The 16,707-nt window shown below is 41.7% G+C and overlaps 1 protein-coding gene across 1 annotated transcript in view; it reads left to right on the forward strand.

Annotated features, from left to right (window-relative positions):
• LOC144773448 (disks large homolog 2-like) overlaps positions 1–16,707 on the forward strand; it is an 843,812-nt gene that overhangs the window by 452,197 nt on the left and 374,908 nt on the right. Inside the window, exon 8 of the mRNA XM_078658478.1 lies at positions 15,454–15,592. Coding sequence (XP_078514604.1) covers positions 15,454–15,592 — 139 coding nt within the window. The remainder of the gene's footprint in view (positions 1–15,453; positions 15,593–16,707) is intronic.

Here is a 16,707-nt window from a genome sequence, read left to right on the forward strand (position 1 = left end):
TCTACAATCCTAGTATTTTGTTCCGACTGTTCTCTCTGATTTGTAGGACCTGCATCCCCTCTATTCTCTTGACTTTGGCCTTCCCGGCCCTGACTGCTTTCGCTGGCCCCACAATGAGATACAGTCCCGTTTCCCCTGCTTTCCCACTCTGGTTCCGTTCTTGTCCTGTTACTCGGAGATACTATGGACCCGTCCCATTCCCTCAAATCAGCTCTTAACTCTGAAAAAGATCTTGGCCGCGGTCCCCTTAGATCCATTGGTCCTCTCGGACCTCCCTGTTCTGAATTGGGACCGACAGTTGTGTCTAATGGGGTGTTCCACGTTACCGAACCTGGTAATTGTTTCCATGCATTCGTCACATTATTCCTCCTTTCCATCTCAATCCTTTCCCTATCCAATTGCCTTTGTTGTTCCCCTCTATCTCTCTCAGAATTATAGATCGAAACTATGGGTCCTATGGTAACAGGCACTTGAAGAGCGTCTGGCAATCCCACAGACTCAACCATTTCTGTGGTTGGCGTTTTCTGCACCACAAACCTTCCCACTACACTCTGTACAGTGTTGTTTGGAGGTGTTTCTCCGCCTTTGCTAGGTGTCCATTCCGATATAGGGAGTGGTGTATACCCCTCTATCTCATTCCCATCTTCCCTTGCGAGCCCTCTATCTTCTATCAATCCCACTCTCGGAGGTGGTCTATCCATCAACAATCTGTTTATCAGATTGTCCTCCGACTCGCTTTCCTCGTCTTCTTCCATGAGGTTTCCTCCTCCTGACACCTCCCTCATCGGATACATTTTCTCCACCTCAATAGCCTGTACCCTTCAACGCTTTTCCTCCTCATCCCATTTGGAATCTCGCACTGCCCTTACCGATCGCGTCAGCCTTTGTTGACGCCTGTTCAAATTTCGGTCGTGTGCAGCCTTAATCCATGCATTAAGAGCCTCAAACTGTGTTGGTCTGGGAGAGGGTTTCAATGAGGACATGGTTGCTTTTAGCCGATGTAACACCTCTAACTTAAACGTTCCATACTTCGGGAACTGCATTTCCTCATTTCCTTCCGTAAGCTTATTCCAAGCCCCAATCCACAATATCGTATGCAGCCCAACATTCGTTGCCATATAATGAGCTGGCGTACCCTCTGGGGGAGCCTCTTCCCCGTAATAATGTTCACTTCGTTTACGTTTAAAAATCCCTTTCAAACACTTAAAACACTTCATGATTTCTCTTTTCTCCGCGTTTGTTTACTTCCTGATGATATTCCACCAATCTCAGCGCCGTTCTCACTAACTGGCCTATCCGTACGCGACTTTCCTCCGACGTCACGCTAGCCGCCCAACCAGAGCGCGGCTCTAGCTAACGTCACACCAACCGCTCAATCAGAGCGCGGCTCTAGCCGACGTCACCCGTCCCCCTTCGCAGCAGTTCCCCTCCTTTCTCAGCTCGTCTCCTCGGTCATGCACGCATCCCATTCATACTCTGAAAAATGATTACTTCCGTCCAAGCGATCACCTTTCTTTGACTGTACGCCCACAGTCTTTCTGTAGTTGTCACCCTAACTTGGCGAAATGTCTTTCCGTTTACTTCCAGACACTCGCCTTCTCCGATAGGTTACTCACACGCAGTAACTTTCGACCAGCGTCCGTTACTCATACACTCACTCTTACACTCCCCCTATCTTGGATCCACGGCGGTCAATGGTACCTCGTGACCTCCGTACTATGGTCGACAACTACCCTGGATGTTCGATACACCCAAAACCACTTAAGCTCTGGCCTGAACTTAAGATTTCACCAGTTCACCCGTTTACCAGGTTACCAGTTTACCAGGTTGCGCGCGCTCACAACCTTCTCTCTTTCACACTACAGGCATTCAACTCCGCAAGACATTACAATACAAATACAACACAAAACACCGCAATCTGTTCACGCATGACCCTTTTTATACTCACTCTCCGATACTGCTGCTTTTCTCGCACCGTCTGCACCTTTCGGCACACGATTCTTCCGCTGCTCGTCTCTCGACGTCTCGGGCCTTGGGGTAAACTAACCTCTCTAGATTACCTTCCTCAAGAAGATAACCATCCTCACTCTGCTACCAACTGCTAACGCGGGATTACTGGTTACTAATTATCTTACCAAATCCCATTTCCTGTCGACTGAATCGTTGGTACCTGTCTTGAGTAAAAGGTAATCTCGAGGTAAACAATCAATTTAAGAACTTACACCACTCTAAATGACCACTGACCAAAATTAAGTTTTAAAGATTTAATATAAAGTCAAAGATAACTGAAGATACAAACTTCTCAAAATGAGATTCAAAAGGTATATCGGTATCACTATGAACATGAACTTCTTGAATAGTCTGAGTCTGAAGAACAAAATAATAAGTACAAGTTCGAATACCATCAGGGTTGCTAAAATGGATACAAGTTGCAACCTCAAAGTCATTACAGAAAAGAAAATTAAGGTTAGTCTGTCCCTACACTACACTAAATGACATCCCTACTTAGCAAGATCTTAACCCTCTAGGTGTCAGCCGTGGTGATTTCCTAAGAAGATCACGCACTTCTCTTTGTCTCTTCTCTGATAATGGGTCTCTCCTGATCAGCCTATCTGCCTACCCATCCGCTTCCTTAGGCTCCCAAAATCATCTGCTCTGCTCTCCTCCCGGGTCACTTTCCCTAATACCAAATCACATTTCCAATAGAAACGCCCCTTGGGACGCCCCTCACGTGGTACATCTTTCCGCGGCAAACTCCATGATGGTACTCTTGAAGACCCTCGTTAAAGTTGACCTTGGTTCCCAGGCAGCTTCTTCAGTGCGCTGATACCCCCTGAAATTCCTGGAAACTCCTACAGGCCTGCGCAAGGCGCCACTGAACAAAGTCCCTTTCATTCGAGCTGATTAGGACCCTCGCACCTGCATACAGCTCGTCCTGCAGTGGGCCTCAAATTCCAGACTTCACCATATCTTAGGCCATAAAACACTCTCAGAGCTCCATACTGGACACCTCACGACCTCTCCTCTAACGAGCACATGACGATTTAAACTACATGACATTATCTGCTCTGGCCTACTTGATTTACATGCAGCAGGTTCCTGCACTCCTAAAACGTTGACTTGATTTAAACAGCAAACATTCTTAACTAGCATACGTTTCTAAAATAACACATCTATAAAGCATATACTTTTAACCCTAAGTTCAATAGTACATTTTGAAAGAACCATGTCAACCTTGTCTCACATTATTTTAGCAGCACGTTTAGATTTGCTTGTGAATTGCCATGAGGCCTACACAAAATACTGGGTTTTAGAGTTACATTCAACTCTTACATTATTCCTTTAACATGAGAACATGAGGTTTTCATATTCATCCCAAACATTTCTACATTAGTCTCACACAGTTATGATTATTGTTACTCTACTTAAACATTCTATGCATTTCACCACTGAATATAAGACACTCGGTGTATTTCACTTCTAAATATAAACACTCTGGTGCAAAGTACATGTTAACTAACTACGTGCTTGTAAATATGGCGTACTTATACATTTTTTTTCAAACTTGTGCTCTCTCACTATGAATAACTCTTCATGTCTCATTTGTACATTTTCCCGCAAAACGTATATAAAGGCTGTGAGACAGAGCTTAGCATGTGTTTCATTTAAACACTACACAATGTAGCCAGAGGTTCGTTGAGTACATTAATATAAACTCATAAAAAAATTCTTTGAAGCTGGTTTGAGGTATGATTTTGGTTTCATATAGTGACATCATTTCTCATATCATCTTTTGCAAATAATACCACACAAAAATATATTTTACAATAGTTATAGTTAGGTAAGAGTGTCCCTAGGCAGAGCTTTTTCGCTTTGCTAATAACTTTGGCGCCATTTGACAAATCTGCATGAAACTCTCCAGACAACAAGTTCATCCACTTTGACTCATTCATGGAAAACTTACTCTGATATATCAAGTGGGGGTTCCCAAATCATTGATTTGCCACGTTAATTCCCATGGGAAACTTTGTTTTCCAAAAAAGAAAAAATGGCAGAACAGAATTACACAAAATGTGTCAAAATTTGAACTTTACTCAGATACTGTGTTTGTGATTAAATCTGCTGTTTTTGAGGAGTTAGCATTTAAAGAGGAGATATGGTTGGGCATAAAGAGGCTAATACTCAGAAAAGGTAAGTATATTTGGACGGTTAGTCCCTCAAGGGTTGAGCAGTACTAAACATTTTTACAAATAGGGCCTTCTAGTTGTTCGACGGAGCTTTTTGTACTAAAGCCCATTTCAGATCTGTGGTACCGGTACCACATCCCAGTTGCAGGCAAACTGAGATGTTGTGTCTGAGTCAGAGGCTCAGTCACGATATCCTGAAAAGTGGTATGAGAAGTGCAACCTTAACCACAGGAACTTACAGGTGATGGGGAAGGCAGAGGCATTGCTATTTACCTCACATATCACATTGCTCCTGGTCTGTGCATTGATATCATTGATAACATCACTGCAACTTCTGAAATGACATCATATATGACAACACAGTGTAAAATAGAACCTGGTTCCCCATTTTGAGTCGTCTACACTGATGCGCCCACACTTATTCATGGCTGATCACACCGCTTAAGAATTGTTGGTCCATTGTAATTAATTCCCCTCAACTGGACACGCCGCCACGGTCCATTCCAAGAATAGCTTGCCCTCGTGCCTATCCTCAAGGTCTATTTTACCACAGCAGTCCGCAATTCTCCTCATGAGGACATGCTTCCACCGTCCTCTTTGCTGCTTTCGCATCCCGTGTATCACTATGGCTCAAAGTACCATTTCCCCAGCGTTGTTTCCATACTCCCAAGAGATTTTTGGCCTCAGCTAAGCCACGCTGTGTCGAATCTTCACATTCCACGCCAATGTTTACTCAGGCATGTAATGTAATGTCCTGATGATGATCCGACATTTGCTCTCAAGGGATCGAAACATCATCGGCTCTCTGTACACAGTAAACACAATTTAATTTGCCATTGTTTTTGTGTAACGGTATCTCCGTACATTTATGCTTGTTCTATTGTTCTATTTAATTTGTTCTCCCTGAGCCTTTGCTTTGTTTTGTTATATTTGTACCTTGCTGGATGCAGGATTGTGTCCCCACTTTAATTGTTGAATATATATGTAATATTAAACTAACCCTGTCCAGCTGGACAGCATTAATATAGTACTGATTCCTAGTCTATATTTTTTTCCACTTCTCTTATTGCCCTTGTCTGGGACCACTGTGTTTATAACTAGATGTAACTCAGTGACAAAAATAGCTAAAAGTGTTGCTTAATGCCGATCCGCGCCACCTCTACATGAAAAGTTCCTCTCTTTTCAATGTCTTCACCCACCCTCTTCTGTACTTCTGTACTTCTGGTGTACTGATCACAGTAAGCAAAGGTCTATCAAAAATACCCTCTTTCCAGAAGTCCAGGAAAAATGAGGATGATGCACTGGGAAGGCGGGACATTAAAGACAGCCCTAGGCTTATGGTATTGAATTTGATATTCTTAGTCTTACACCAAGTGAAAGTGTACCATCTATATATATGTGCCTAACAGGCCATCATATTGTAATTTCAGAGGCACTACAGACACTACAACATATTCCCAGCACAATTCTCTCCTGGTTGGAGAAATACATAATAAGCTCTGACCACTTTCCCAGTTTGAGAAATCCCTGTTAGGCTTGGATCTCATTTCTTCAATACTAACCCCAGTGCCCCATGTTCTGTTAGGGCTGAGGGCCTAAACCAACCAAACAGTGCAAGGCAAGGAGGTAACACCCCCTCCAAAGGGAGATGCAATGTCTGTATTGCTTCCAGCACAAAAAAAATTGGACAAGGAGCTAGTCTCTCTTGATCTGTGACTTCCCAGTCTGAACTAGCAACAGCACAGGATATCTGTACCAGCAGAGAAGATGGTAATTCAAATCAAGGCGACACATTTTGAACTTACTACTGCAAAGAAATCTCTTCAAATTGCCCAAAAGCTATACCTGGCCAAGAGAAAATGTGAGGCTGATGTTGTGTACCCCTTATAAAACTGTTCTTGGAACCCGAACCTCACAGGGGCAGAACACAAGGTCCATTGGACCAGGTCCAAACAAGGCCTCCTGTGTGCCCTATATTTTTTATAGGTGAGACAGCTGCAACTTCCTGCAAAGTCCCAAATAAAGCAAACTAAATATTACAACCCAAACAAGGAAGTCATATGTCAATATGAGGAACAAGAAGAAAGCAAAACTGAGGCATGGAACAGAAAAGGGCATCTCTAAATATAGGATGACATCCCACTGTGATGGCAGTGATCAGCCATTCTAAAATGGCATAGGTGATTCTCCTCTTCCCATTACATGTTATACAAAGTTTGCTGGATTCACAGTCTAATCAAACTGTAACCTTCTTAATGTGTTAACAGCCCCTTTTGCTTCAGAGGATGTTCCAATTAAGGAGAAGCACCCACCCTTATCTAAATGAACCTGCCTAGACAAGTAGAAGTACTCTTTTTTCAGTTTTTAGACCATTTTCCTGATGCCTTGTTGTCTAATCCATTAAATGTATCGCACCTCCTTAACTGTTTTTATATAATTACTTCACTAAGATATATCTTTTCTTGCAACTTAGAATGTTAAGAAATTGTTCCTAGTTAAAACTCCAGCAAATGCTTGGTAGGTCTGTGAGGCCTTATCCAACACCCAATCCACAAGAATACAGGCTTAACTTTCATCCCCAAACCCCAAGCTTAAGTTGTCTTACCACGTTCCAATCAAATGCATTACATCTAACTAGTAGAGAGGAGGAATAAGAGGAAACAGAACATTTGAGAAGACACCACACTTCCTCTTTCACACAGAAAAGGTATGCTAGCTAATCTGGAACTCCATCAGCAACCAACGTTTTTATAACTAACTGTAGCATCATATTAGACCTAGCATCCTTGGCATGGTTTCCCCTGACGTTTTGCCTTCTGACCTCCTCATTTGCTGACTTGGTTTTTTGCACGCTTTAGGATAGATGGGCACTTTACCGCCGCTAACCAGTGCTAAAGTGCATATGCTCTGCACGCAAAACATGGCAACTTTGGCTCAGCCACAATTGGCATATTCAAGTTACTTATGAGTACCTAATAAAGTGCACTATATTTGTATTTGTATTTATTAACTGTTCAATTAATTAAAATAATGACAGTAAAAACAATCAACGTATAAAGCTAAAAACCATGATACTAAAAACATCTGTTTATCTTACATAAAATTGAGTGCCCCACCCCTGTGCCAACACGATCGTCCCTCCCCGGGAATTATGGTCAGTGCTGTGTGGCCTTGTGCGCTTTCATGAAGTCCCCTTTAAGCCTCGCTGGGTAAACAGCTATACTGGATAGTGAACATCACCTCTTACATTCCTTTTGGCCCTCGCTGATGTTAGCGCTGTCATTATATTGGCGGGCTGGAGATTTTAGGGCCACAGAGCTTACTTCCACCTCATTTGCGGTACCCTTCACCAAAGTTTTGATACTAAAAACATATGTTTATCTTATATAAAATTGAGTGCCCCACCCAGTGCCAACACGATTGTCCCTCCCCGGGAATTATGGTCAGTGCTTTGTGGCCTTGTACGCTTTCATGAAGTCCCCTTTAAGCCTCGCTGGGTAAACAGCTATACCGGGTAGTGAACATCACCTCTTACATTCCTTTTGGCCCTCGCTGATGTTAGCGCTGTCATTATATTGGCGGGCTGGGGATGTTTAGGGCCGCTGAGCTTACTTCCACCTGATTTGCGGTACCCTTCACCAGAGTTTTGTTGCTTTTGTTAACAGCTTTTAGGACAATCCTGAATTGATGGATGAATTTTGCCAGTCTTGCTAGTGTCGTTGTGTCTGTAGTGCATCTGCAGGTCTCTATTCCATTCGTGATGCAGATAGGACGCAGGAGTCACCAGCGGTCGTAGTTAATGTTCAGGCAGCAGCATAGGAGATGCAGCCAGGATTCCCTTGTATAGGGGCATAGTATGCGGGTTGTAGATTCCCCCTTATGGGCCCATGCGTGGTTGAAGTCTGCAATTCCTAATGTAGTTAGCCTCATGTAGAGTATTTTGCTTTGGGCCAGTGGAGTGAGAGCCTCACTTAAGTGCACTACATGTGCCCAGGGCATGTAAATTAAATGAATGCTACTAGTGGGCCTGTAGGACTGATTGTGTCACCCACTTCAGTATCCCTTTAAACATGTTCCTCGCCTGCCACTGCAGGGACTCTGTGTGCTGCTTTAAACTGCCATTTTGACACTGGCAAGTTAACCTACTTGCCAGACCCAAACATTCCCTTTTATTACATATAAGTCACCCCTAATGTTTGCTGCAGGCAGCCCTATGGGTAGGGGGCAGTGTATTTAAAACAAAGGCCATGTACTTTTAAGTTTCCATATCCTGGTAGTAAAAAACTGCTAAATCAGTTTCTCACTACTGCAAGGTCTATCTCTCTCATAGGTTAACATTGGGATTGCTTCAAAACATCATTTAAGTGTCATTTCCACTTGGGAAAAGATCAAGAATTGGAGTTTGGTGGCTCTGGTCTCACAATCACAACTTATGGTGACGTCGATTTTAAATTGTAAGTCTGAAAATGCACTTTTAGAAAGTTGGCATGCTCTTACTTTACGTCAATTACAAAAAGAGGGGCCCGCAGACTAAAGGGACAGGGCACCAAATAAGACTTAAAAGTGATAAATATAATTCCCTTTAAGATCACTTATCTTTCAACCACTCCATATACACTCACATACATAAACACATTCTTAAAGGAAGCACAAATCGGCAGGAAATCGAAATGCTTATCAATTCAATTTAATGAAAACATTCATTATATTACAGTTAAAAACAAAGATCTTTAAAAACATAAATCTAACAGATTTTGTAATATAAAAATAAAATAGATAATACAAAGACAATCAAACGTGTCATAGAGAAGTTAATTGGGGAAGATATATAGAAGCATCACATAGCAAAAAACAAATTCTTTGTCAAGATGTGGTTCTGTGTTATATAAATTTAATGTTAACGCACAGTGAACACAATGCACCACAGTGTATAGCATGCTGTCTTTTCGTTTCCTCAGCACACCTTTTGCTCTGCAATCTGTGCAGTTCCACCTTCCACCTTCCCCTTTTCCCACAGTGTATGGCATGACCCAAACTTCAAACCTTCAGCAATGATCCTTCGCTTTGAGTTGTTCTTTTCAGATCCTTCAGCATATTACCAGGGCAACAAAGTGTATGTCTATCATAAAAACCCTGTCAAATGGCTTGGTTGTCCATGATCCTAGATTCAACACCTCGTCCACATGACAATTGGCTAAACTGTCAACCTGGATTCCGAGCTTCAATTGCCTCACCACATTCCAGTTAGACACTGTTAGAAATTGGGTTACTGGTTGAGGGGGGTCAAGCAGCAGCCACATTTCTGTCAGGGTGATGTTACAAGCAAACCCCAAATTAAACTGTGCTTGACCCTCTGGTAGCTTGACACAAAGCAGTCAAGCTTAATTAGAAGCAATGTGTAAAGCATTTATGCAGCACTTCAAACAGTGATGGAGTGAAAACAAAACACTAGACAAAATCCCACACACCAATTTAGATACAATGAGTAGAATGTATTTATTTATTTGACACCAAAAAGATATACATTCAATCATTAGAACGGGAGATATGCAATTTTAAAGATTTAGGTGGAAAACGTGCTTGGAAGCACAAAGCGCCAACAGTCGAGCTAGACCGGGACAAAGTCACAAGTTCGGGCCAATCGTGATAGAGCGCGGGCCAGATACAGGTACCAAGTTAGGCCCACTGAACAAGAGTACCTTAAATCCTGGTTGTGGCGCATTATTGGATTCCAAATCGAGGATGCGTTGCCCAGCGGCTGTTCGAGGAGCTACGAGGCAACAATATGCAGTTCTGCATCATCATCTACAATGCTGTTAACTGCGGACTTTCAACATGAAGTCCTGTATCGAAGGTGTGTCGTGCACCAGCAGTTCTGAAGAAGCTGCAGGGTTGTGAGGCGGAGTCCTGTGTTGTTGTCGAAGAGTCTGTCGATGAGAGACCTGGGAATCAAAGTCCTACTTCAAAGTTGCATCACGCACTGGTGGTTTCGAAGTAGCTGTAGGGCTGTAATGCAGAGACCTGCATTGTCGGTGAGGAGGCCATCAATGATGCAGGACACAGCTGCGGTTCCTAAAAGCCTGCGGGCTCTTATGCGAGTCCTGCATTGGGGATTCATCATGCAGCGGTGGTTACGAAGCAGAGATGAGAGAAGATACATTGTGCTGCACCTTTCTGCCCACAGGGCTATAGGTAGGCTAGCAGAGCTCTCTTAGGCCCATGTCTAAGACTGGGATGGCACAACTTGGGGACTCAGGGGGACAGGACTCAAAGCCTACAGGCCTACAGAGTCCAGGTTATGGGTTCAAGGCAGTGGGAGCCTTTTCTGTCTTTGAGGCGCTCGTCAGGCTAGCCAACTAGCCCTTTAAGTCATCACTCTGATATTTCCGAGTTTAAGATGCAGGTCCAGTCCTTTCGCTCATGCAGCATGGCAGAAGGCCAACATAGTTGCAGCACTCCTGGTAGAACAGCAGACCAGTCTTTCTGAGTCTTCCATAGGTCCAGAGGTGTACTGAAGAGCTTGAACTGAGCGTCTGTTATTTATACCTTATGCCCACATAGAAGTAGGAGTATGTTCTGCTACCCCCGAGGTGTTTTGAATTTCCTGCCTACCTTCCCTGGCCCCAGCTTGTCTAAATGAGTAGTGTCAAACCTTTTGTGAGTGTGGACAGGCAGAGCCTTTGTAATGTGCAAGTGAGGTAGGTTCCTCCCCTCATCATGTCAGAGATGGCCATCCTGCTAACACCTTTGCCTCACTGTCTCGGTTGCACTAAGCAAAGACCAACTGCCAGCTACACCTAGTCATGTGATCCAGGATACAGATAGAAGACACCAAGAAAATACTAACTTTATAAAAGTGTCATTTTCAGAATTGTGCCTTAAAATCTCACTTTACCAGTAGAGAGGGCTTCCATTCCTCCCACTTCCTCCTGTGGCGAATAGATAGGGTATAGCCCTCCCGCGCCCCCTCCATCATGTTCTTTTCCTTACAGAGGGAATTTTCACATAATACCAGGGACTCACTTCGGATGTTGGAGTGGCATGAGGGACACCCGCACACTATGGACAACTGATTAGGAACTTGAGAGATCTTGCAATGTTCTACTGTTCATGGTTTATTATTTAGTGTTTTCATGGCTTGCTTCCCCTGCTTACTGCTGTAACCCGAGCAGGGATCATTGATTCTGTTTTTTACTGGTTGAGATGTGTTATCTTGATGATTTCCCTATCCTGGCATTGTAGCACTGAAAATATGTGGCAGGAGTATCACTATTGATTATTGTACTACAGTACAAAAGCTGTCAATCAAAATATTTGAAAAAATAGGACTTTTAATTACAATTCTTTAGACACTAAACTCGAGATTCCTACCTGCTTCCAATTGAAAGTTATCACTTATTAAATAAAATAAGTTAACCCAATGTTGTCTTACGGGTGAACTCTAAATAAGGCCCTAAGTATGCAGCTTTAAGAAAATGCAAAAGTACTGTGCTCTGCTCACCAACTGCTTTGTAACTGAGGCAAGACCTAATTGTGAAAGAAGTGAGGCTAATCATAATGCACCCACCCAAGAATAGTGAAATCCCTCTGAAAGACCATTCTGAGGAAACTCTGTTTTATATGAGCCTTTAAATGTTTTACATCTTCAAGTAATTGGTACACAATGGCAAGGAGAGTTGCTAAATATCCTTAATGTCTATGTTCCTCTATGCCATAGCGTGAACAATGTGTCTATATTTAAATTTCTAGAAGACACATTTCAACAGATTAGGCATTCTATTCGTCACCAGATTTCCTATATCATACTGATATAATACTTTAATAGTGCACCCACAATATATCACTAACCAATGTAATAAATGAGGAGGAAACAACATGAGGTATCCTGGATCCATTAGTGTGCTGGAGCAGTAACATCAAGCAAGGAGAAATGTTTTGTATCCCTACTACTAGATGGTGGTTTATCTTTCTGAAGTAACCAAACCAGCCCAAATACACCAGCCCACAAAACATAGATATCTGGAAAATGATTGAACTTAATTGGTTATATTTTGACCAGTATAGGAGGCTTTGCTCTGGTTCTAGATACAGGTGTGGATTCATGTGGAAAGAGACCACGACCAGCTATCCACTAAACGTTTTCAGGTTGAAATTGTCACTGCCATTTTTCTGAAAGTTGTGCCTGTCATTCACCGTCCTGAAATCTTAGACCAAACAAGAAGAGTAGTCATATTGTGTCTGGTAAACTATAATAGGTTGACACCACTATTCATGTACGTATTGGCAGATAAATTTTGAGGCATACTTACAGGTATAGAAGGTAAAGAGGGGATAATGTTGAGCCTACCTGAGCAAGTAATTGAAAACCTGTCTGCCTATTGGTCCACCTCGCAGCCACCAAGAAGTTATAATGTACACCAAAGACATGAGTGGTTCAACGAAGACTGCTAGATAATGAAGCATACGCTCCTACAAACCCTAATGGCACCATTGTAGTATCAATGGAATTATCTTCATTTAGTTAACCAAAATACTAGAAGAAATTGATACAAAATTAGAAGCTCAGCAGGAAATGGAAGACCTGTGCAATTTGCTTTTATGCTATCAAAAGCCCACAGAGACATCTGGGACAAAAAGTTAAGTTCAAATTGCAGCTGACTTCCTCCCTTGAAGTGAGATTACTTAAAACGAAAAAGAAATGCTATAACCTAAATGTTTCTTTAAAAAATAAATAAAGGTATTTTTCTGTGCTTTTGAAATTAATTGGGTGCCACTCTTAGATTTTCCCACAGCCAGAAATGTAAAATAGTGTTCTACAATGAATAGGCATGTCACCACAGGGGGTCATCATTACATTTTAGGCATAGGAATAACTCCTCCACCTTCTTTGTCCCTGAAAGCTTTTCCTTTGCAAGCTATTTGCAGAGCTCAGCATTTACTATGCTTAGATCAGTTTCTGCTACGAAAATTAAAAGAAAAGAACATGCAAGTTGGTAAATGTTTCCTATTGAGTTTTTCAGTTGATATAAAGTAAAGGATAAAGCCTGTAGGGACACTGTGTTGTGAATGTCTACTGGGCCACTTAGACAATAAGGGCCTTCCTGGAAGGTATGTGACTACCAGTCATAAGATCTACTGACAATATGCCAGAAATTTTGAAGACCATAAATTGCAGAACCTTACAATGACACCTTTCTGTAATGGTAGGCCTCACCTGGTGGAATACATTTGTATGAGGGTATGCTTTATCCATATAAGTGGAAGTATACACTTGAGTATAGGCAGGTACTTCCAAGTTAGGATCATCATTCTGAGCCCGCTCAGACGTAAAAATACTGGCTAGTGACTCTCTACCTTTATCATTATTTGCCCATTTAAGAACTGTCCCTACCATAGGTCATGATTCATTTCTGGAATTCATTTGCTAAGGAAAATAATGTTCTCAACCATGTTGAAATGTTCTTCCTCAATTAAAGAGACACACAGTACTTCAATGAAAAGGTCAAGAAAGAAACAATGAACATAAGCTAATTGGAGGCTTAATCACACATTATGTTTTAGTACTTCCTTAGTACTTGTTCATGTCCTCCTAAATGCTATTCACATAGCTACAGGCTTAGATCTTAACTTAAGCTGGTTCTATCTCTTATGCACACAGTTTTCAACTGGGAGTGCGTAGTACACCACATAGATACTCTTACATTTTAGGTGTATATACAGCCCAAAACTGTAAGCCTTTCAAGCAAATCAAGTTAGATCCACATTACTCTAGTAGCACTACAGCGCTAACAGTCTCACAAGAGTTTCACACTTAAACTAATGGAGGCAAGGAGTAAAACTACTCCTAGATAACCATACTAAAAAAATAGAAATAAGTCAAAGGAAAAGATGGTCATGTAAATGTAGACACTAAATACACCTATTTTCATCACATTGTACAAAATATAAAAAAATTAATAAAGAAAAAAATTATGTACATTTATACATAGTCACATGACTGAACCCATTGTAGATACCTTCACAAATTATGTTGTAAAAATTTTAAGATAACAGACTTTAGACCTCTAACACTACCAATCAATGACTCCTTGCATGTCCGAAGCATGCACACCTCACAAGTGTAGTTGATGTTTGGTGTCTGCAACATCTCGCAGTAGAAGGTGGAGATCACACCCAACTCCATGTAGAGCTACCGGAAGTGAATTTACACCAAATATACACTCATAAAGTTACTCATAGATACGTTGGGCCTCATTATGATGCCGGTCGGACACGTGTCAGACCAACATCGAGGTGAAATTGGGACCGACCGACAAGCAATCATTGGTCCCACCTACCCAAATTATGATGCGACCGCCATCTAGGCAGTTGGAATCATAACTTTTTCCATTTCAGCTTGTGCTTTGACCCAAAAGGGCAGCAGCACAATTCACAATGGAAAAACTGATGTTTTTAAACATCATTGCTCTATATGCCAGGCACAATGTGGTGCCTGGTACACAGGGCATTGATTTTTGGGGGGCACCCCTGGGCCTATAGCAGAGGCCCACAGGGGCCATGGTAGGGCCCCCAAAGTCTGAATCTGGCTACCTTTTCATGGCATTCAGACTGCCATGAAAAGGCAGTCAGAATGAGGCATTGTAATCCCTACAGTGGTGCCTGAGCAGGCACTGCCCCTATTATTGGATATTACTTTCCCACCAATGGTCCGAAGGGCTCCTTGAGCTCAACAGAAACGTCGGTCGGTCCCTCCGCCCTCTGCCTTTGACTGCCGCGCATCATAGTGCCGCAGGCGGACTGCGGCATCCAATATAGGACAGACCGCCACCGACAGGCCGTCGGTGGCAATTCATCCTACATTATAATTGGGCCATTTATGTTGTATTTTGAGTCTTAAATATCCCTATCGCCTCTCAGAATTTGTTTGGGACACATACTCCTCCTACTGAAGATACATTTTTGCCTAAAGTTACTGAAGTGTATTAAGGCAGAGGTTAACATCTAGGATTAGATGAAACCCTATGTGAGTGGAAATTTCCGCCCACAGATTTACTGATTTACCTTTGAGAATTGGGCCCATAGTAAAGAGATGTATCCCTTTTGTTCAAATTGTAGGTTAAACTTCCCTTTCTGTGGTTGCCATTTCGAATTTCTTCATTATTTTACATTTATAATAGCATGATTTTAATTGCTCTTCACTTGAATCAAGTACATTCTGTAAGCATTCAACTTTCAAAATGTTGCATTTATTTGTTTTGATTACCAGCATATTCTCCACCAATGGACAATCATATAACATCTGGAAACAATGGCACTTTGGAGTACAAGACTTCACTCCCACCTATATCCCCAGGACGATACTCTCCAATCTCAAAGCACATGCTCGTGGAGGATGACTACACCAGGTCAGATATCATTGTTTGCTTTTAGTAACTGCAAATAACTGTTAAAACTGGGTACCAAATGCAGTGCATGAAGGTTATACACAGACTCCATGTCACATTGTACTCAAATGAAAGGACTTGATATTAAAATGTCCCCATCTGCCTCTCAGTCAGATATAGTGGTAGCAGGTTCATTTTATTCTGTTTTCTGTAAGCTGCATGCTTGTCAAAAAGAGCCGCTAATCACTGTAGGCATGTGATTGTGTAGTCAGTGGCCATATGGCCACATACCGTGCCCTACTTACTTCATTTAAATCCTCAATATATTTTATAAATGCTGCAGAGACCAAGAGCTGTGGTAGAGTATTTTTGAAGCTTAGTAAAAATAATTAAATGTTCACATCTGTTTTACTCTTTATTAAGATGGTGTGAACACATGGTCTTCAAAGTAAACAAATGAACAAGATTTTGAGTACATGTTTCAAATGATAAAACTCTCCTATTGCCACAATCGTGTTTTATTGGCTACCTTATATGAAATGTTGAGTAAATCTGAACAGTTCCATATGAAATAATTTTAACAATGTTTTTTCAACTATAATATACTCAATTACACCTTTTTTTATTGAAACATTAATGTCCTTGGTTCTATGAGTCCACTCATATCAGATATATAGAATTGGTGAATGAATGGTTGTCATGTTGGATATTTTTTTCTTAAATTATATTTTTTTTGCTTTTGCCTGTGATACATTTTTTTATTTTCTTGGTAGTAGATTTTAAGACAGAAACCTGGAAGGCGAATCTCCGACGAGCAGGGCTTGATGTAAAGATGCACTTCTTGTACTGGGATTTAATCGCATTTCAGGATAAAACGTCATGTCTTACTTTTGAACTCTAAGAAGATTATCCAGAGTGCTGTGTGTTGCTGAGAAGCAAATTTAGAACAATGCGATTTGCCCATGCACTAGTATGTTTTATAAGGGCCTCTTTGTTGCTTATCGAATTGGACAGCTGTTTACTACTATAACCTATGAATTGATATGGACGTTGTTTCACTCTGAGCCATAAAATAAAATTAATGTAGGGCACAAATGTCAAAATCTTTGTTAATGCACAGGGGCGGCCCTAATGGG

This window comes from Lissotriton helveticus, chromosome 8 (assembly GCF_964261635.1).
Source record: "Lissotriton helveticus chromosome 8, aLisHel1.1, whole genome shotgun sequence".
In the NCBI taxonomy this organism is placed as follows: Eukaryota; Metazoa; Chordata; class Amphibia; order Caudata; family Salamandridae; genus Lissotriton; species Lissotriton helveticus.